General features: G+C 51.8%; 1 protein-coding gene across 1 annotated transcript in view; it reads right to left on the bottom strand.

The window, feature by feature from the left end:
• Plpp7 (phospholipid phosphatase 7 (inactive)) overlaps positions 1-3897 on the bottom strand; it is a 12081-nt gene extending 8184 nt beyond the window's left edge. The window contains exon 1 of the mRNA XM_027423857.2: positions 3190-3897. Within this exon, the coding sequence (XP_027279658.1) occupies positions 3190-3640 (451 nt within the window). The 5' untranslated portion in view covers positions 3641-3897. The remainder of the gene's footprint in view (positions 1-3189) is intronic.
• Positions 3898-5518: the final 1621 nt, after the last annotated feature.

Raw genomic sequence — 5518 nt, 5'->3', positions numbered from 1 at the left:
GCAAAAAAAAAAAAAAAAAAAAAAAAAAAAAAAAAAAAAAAAAAAAAAAAAAAAATGAGGAGGGAGAGGAGGAGGGATCACCCCTGAGAAACACATGGGAGGTTGTTCTTTGACCTCTGCATATGCACCTGTGGGGTGGTTTGAATAATAACAGCCCCCATGGGTTCATATATTTGAATGCTTACAGAGTGGCACCATTTGAAAGGGTTAGGAGGTGTGTCCTTGTTAGAGGAAGTGTGTCACTGGGGGTGGGTTTTGAGGTTTATAAAAAGCCCAAGCCAGGCCCAGGGTCTCTCTCTTCCTGCAGTCCACCAGTCTGGATGTAGAATTCTCACTACTATTTCTGTCTGCATGCTGCTATGTCCCACCATGAGGACAATGGACTAATCCTCTGGAACTGTAAGCCAGCCCCAATTAAATGCTCTCTTTTATAAGAGTTGCCATGGTCATGGTGTCTCTTCAGAGCAATAGAACACTGACTAGACAACCTGCACATACAATGCCATGTTCATAGTCAGGAAAGTCTCACTAAAGGACTTGGAACAGGGGCTGGAGAGATGGCTCGGCAGTTAAGAACACTGGCTGCTCTTCCAGAGGACCTGGGTTCGATTCCCAGCACCCATATGGCAGCTCACAACTGTCTATAACCCCAGTTCCAGGGGATCTCACACAAATGCACATAAAATGAAAATAAATAAATCAGTCCAGCAGTGGTGGCACAGACCTTTAATCCTAGCACTCAGGAGGCAGAGGCAGGAGGATCTATGTGAGTTCAAGGCCAGCCTGGTCTATAGAGCAAGTTCCAGGACAGCCAGGGCTACACAGAGAAACCCTGTCTTGAGAAACTAAAAATAAATAAATAAATCATTTTTACAAAAAGGATTTGGATTATGGTAACAAGGCATGAGCCACTTTCCACCTGGGACAGGCTCTCAAGGAAAGGACACACATGGTGAGTGGGATGGGCCCTGTCACCCATCATCACCTGGCTCCCTGTAGGGCTATCCAGCCTGGGGCTTAGACGAGGGAGAATGAAGGTGATGGGGTCACTGCACTAGCTTTGACCACAGAAGGGACCTTGTGGGAGGTTGACCTAGTGATGATGACAGTGCATGGTCACTTAAGTGCCCCCTAGCCTTAGCACATGCCAAGCCCTCTATGTTAGGATACTTCTTTCAAGTGTCCTTACAGCCCATTTGACAGATGAGGAAGCTGAGATTCCAAGAGGTAACAGCACTTGCCTGTGGCCACAGAGGGCCTGGGGTACACACCGGTCAATTCTGAGCTTTCTTTAGTTGCTGAAATTGCTCTGGCTGGGTTCTCTAGCAGCTCAGTGAGGGGACTAGGGCCAGAGGCAGGGAGGGTATAGTTCTGGGGACCTTCTGAGGTCTAGCTCCTGTTTTCTGCTATTCCCATTCTGCCCATCAGGGTCCTAGCTGTAGGCCTGAGACCTCACCCTCAGCCCAGAGATTTCCCTGTGCTCTGAGTGAGGGCTGATCTGGACAGTTCTTTCAATAGTGACATCAGCCATTGTGCTTCACCAGCTCCTTCAAATCCTCACCGCAGACCTGTTGCCCATTGTATGGATCTGGAAACTGAGACTTAGAGGTGAGACCTGACTTAATAAGCTTTCACAGTAAGTAAAGGGAGAGGAGGCAAATAGGGTTCAGCCTGACTGAGGCCTGGGCTCCAGGACTGATAGTGCCCCAGGGCACCAGAAGTCTAAGCGACAGGTCTGCCGCTCAGTGGAGGATGGCTGTCCCTGCACGGAGGAGGTGACTGGGTCCAGGTGAGATCTGGACTTTGGGGCCAAAACCAACCTGGCTATTTTGTTAATTTTTTTTTTTTTAAAGACAGGGTCTCACTATATAGCCTTGGCTATTGGCTAGCCTGGAACATGCTTTGTAGATGAGGCTGGCCTTGAACTCACAGAGACTCACCTGCTTCTGCCTTCCAAGTTTTGGGATTAAAAACATATGCTATCATGACCAGCTTGTCAGTGTTTTGAAACAGAGTCTCACGTAGCTCAGGTAAGCCTCAAACTATATAGCCAAGAATGGCTTTGAACTTGTGATCTTCTTGTGTCTTCCTTGTGAGTGCTAGGATTTGGGCACATGGCACTGTAGCAGGCTTGATGTGGTACTGAGCATGGGACCCGTGGCTTTGTGTATGGTAGACAAGCACTCTAACAGCTGAGCCCCAGCTGCCTGCCTTGTTATTTCTCAGTTTTCTCCCACTAGGCTGAAATGCTGGAGACCACACTCCATGTAGATGCCATGGCCCCAGAGGTACCCCTACATGCTCAAGCCCCCCCAGTTTGTAGGGGTCCCTTGCCTCACCACACCAGAGGCTTGTCCGTTTCTGGGGCACCCGAGTTTTCACTGAAACTCCTTCTAGAACCAGAGATGCCAACTGTTTTACCCAGGCATGGGCCTGGCTCAGAGGAGGAGAGCAAAGGCTCCCAGAACACACTAGGGACCCGGAGGTGCCAGGAGGATGAGCTGGGTGGGGGCTGGGTATCATCTCCAGGTAGAAGGGATGGTTTACTTTCCACATGGGTGCCACATGGCAACTGGCACATGGCAGTGCTAACCTGAAGGGCTAGTGGCAAAGACTTTGGCAAAGGAAACTGACTACCATGCTCCTTTCTCCAGAGCCATCCTGGGGAAGGGGCAAGCTAGTACTCCAATAGGATCAGGGTGGGTAAGTAGGGGACCTCAGATGGGTCCCTTCAACCTTCAGACTGTAGAAAAACCCTGGGCAATCTGTAGGGTCTCTGAACTGAGCACGGAGGAGGGGACAATGGGGAGCAGTTCAGTATTGTCTGAATGTGGTCGGGAACAATGACCTGACAGTGACAACACACTAGGTCACTCAGCAGAACCCTTGAATTTAACCCATAGCCTCGGCTTCTTTGTACTCTGTCCGGGCAGCAACCCCGTGCAGAGAACTGCCCCCCCCCCCACAGGTGCCTGCTGGTCTCTGTCTGCTCAAGGCCCCCAGTTTGCAGGGGGCCCTTGCCTCACCACACTAGAGGCTTGTCTGTTTCTGGGGCACCCTTCCTGCCTAACCTCATTAGATGAGTTCCTTGGTTTTTCAGAGAGCCTGCTGATATTGGAAGGGGTGGGGCCAGGTCCTCCCAAAGGGCTCAGCGAGGCCAGATGACAGGTGGCCAGCAGGCACACTCACCTAGCAGCAGGTTCATAAGCACCTCCTGGCCGGCCAGGGTGCTGCTTCTCACCAGGCAGAGGATGGTACCCCCGATCCAAGGGATGCCGTGGCCCGTGATGCCGATGAGCTTGACCATGGAGCGGGCACTGGCCCAGGATGCAGCCCGACCGGCACACACCCCTAGTCGCTTGGACATGCAGATGTCAATGGCCAGGAGGGAGTTGAAGGCGATGCCCTTGAATGAGGGGTTCAGCTGCATGCAGTCCTCCTCGGGCAGCTGCTGCGACTGGCGACGCTCCCGGGCCCCGTCGCCAGAGGGTGGGGGCTGTGTCGAGGGCCCTGAGGCCTTCCTACCTGAGCTTCTGGGCTCTTGGGTCCCCTTGGGGGGCTGGTTCAGGGACAGGAACTCAGCCCGATTGAGAACATTGTTGCGGTCCCTGGCACGGGCCCGGCTCTGGGAAGCTGGCATGGTGACCTCACTCACTCTGAGAAGGCCAGTCCCAGCCCAGTTGCAAGGGCCTTCTCCAGAAGACAAGAGCCGCCACCTTCTCTGTAGCAGCTGTTAAATATAGAGAGGAGGATTGCACATGGCTATTTACCTCCGACTGCCACCCGGCTAAGAGGGGACGTCAGTGCCAGCTGGGCAACCAATGGAGCCTACCCTTGCGGGGCCAGAGCCAATAGAGCCACCCGAGAGGCGGATGAGTCCACAGCTGAGGCCTGGCTGCCTCGGCCCTGGGCTATTTAAATCTGCCAATGGCTGGTCCTCCGGCTCTGAAGGACTCTGGGAAATGTAGTCCATAATTCTAGACTCAGCAGAGGCCTCTCGCCCTGGCCTCTGACCCTGGCAGAGAGGGACCCTAAATTAACCTGCTTTTTCCAGTTGCACTCTTGACCAGTCCACACCTTTAGTAGCCCTTCTGTTCCCATAGCTGGGCAGTGGGAACCTGGACCCACAAGTACCCTATGCTGGGTCTCTAGGACAAGCTCAACTAACCCCTTGGGTAGTCGTCGTCTTCTTCTTCTTCTTCTTCTTCTTCTTCTTCTTCTTCTTCTTCTTCTTCTTCTTCTTCTTCTTCTTCTTCTTCTTCTTCTTCTTCTTCTTCTTCTTCCTCCTCCTCCTCCTCCTCCTCCTCCTCCTCCTCCTTCTTTCTTCTTCCTTTTCTTCTTTTCTCCTCCTCCTTTTTTTAATGCAGTGTTGTTTACTGTAATGAAATGTGGTGCAATTGAGTGGCTGTTTGTGAAATTGGCTTTCCATTATAGAGATGGGCAATTAATTAATTGGGAACAGAACTGCCTTTTGGAGGTTGCCCCTGGTACTTGGAACTGTACAAAGGACTTAAGTACCTGTATAGAGCCACTGAGCTCCTGACTCTGCCAGAGTTGGGCACACTACAAACTGAAGCTGACCTGTCCCCAACCATCAGGAAGATCAAGTTTCCCGACAGATTAAGGGAAAATGACATAAATGACCACAACTGTATAGAGAGGTGCTGTAGGACCCAAGCCTGGAGGGGTTGGCTCATGAAGAAAGCACACACATGAGAAGCTGAGGGTGAGAGACTGTCCTGTAGGAAGGATGAAGCATCAGTTGCTAGTTCATGGGAAAGGAGAGAAGAGGGGTGCATCCCAGAATGTACCCCAGAGGGCAGCCAGAGAGGCCTTGTTGAGCATGGGGAGCTTGAGAGAGGCCTTCTGTGGCTGGAACTCTGATGCCCACAGCACTTCTGAGGTTCCCTGGCCCTAGGCTGATGGTGGGAAGACACTCGGTGTTGGCTGAAGAGTGAGAGGTAACCATCTGGGGATCATCACATTGGGGTTATGGTTTGTCTGTCTGCCCAGCAACGCATGGAGACTGGTCTCACTCCAGCCAAGGATGGGACAGAGTTAGGCTACAAGCTGGGCCCTATGCATGACACGAAGCCTATGCATAAAGGTCCAGGACCATCCCAGAAACTCAAGGACAAGTAGCCAACTCAGGTCCTATTGGCTCTAGCCACAGCAGACCAGCCCAGGCTCCAGAGGCAGGGACACCTTGCACCAGCTTCCAGGCCTTTCTTAGCCCATCACTTCTCTGATCCTTGTTGCTTCTACCTATAACACAGGCATCATAGTGCCCACCTAATAGGGTTGTGGAAGGTGTTCAAATATAAGTTTCTATGTTATATGGAGCAAAGTCTCCTTGTCCTTCAGAAAGAAGGACCCAGCTTGTGTCCTGACTCTGTCCCATCCTTGCTGGGGTTAGGCCAGTATACACCCTCAGTGTGGGGTCCTTGAAAAACCCAGCTGCATGCAGCTGAGCTAGACTAGGCACCTCCTCCTCTTCTAGAGTGTTTAATTCAGACCA

This window comes from Cricetulus griseus, chromosome 6 (assembly GCF_003668045.3).
Source record: "Cricetulus griseus strain 17A/GY chromosome 6, alternate assembly CriGri-PICRH-1.0, whole genome shotgun sequence".
Taxonomy (NCBI): domain Eukaryota; kingdom Metazoa; phylum Chordata; class Mammalia; order Rodentia; family Cricetidae; genus Cricetulus; species Cricetulus griseus.
This window is presented reverse-complemented; position numbering and strand designations above follow the sequence as displayed.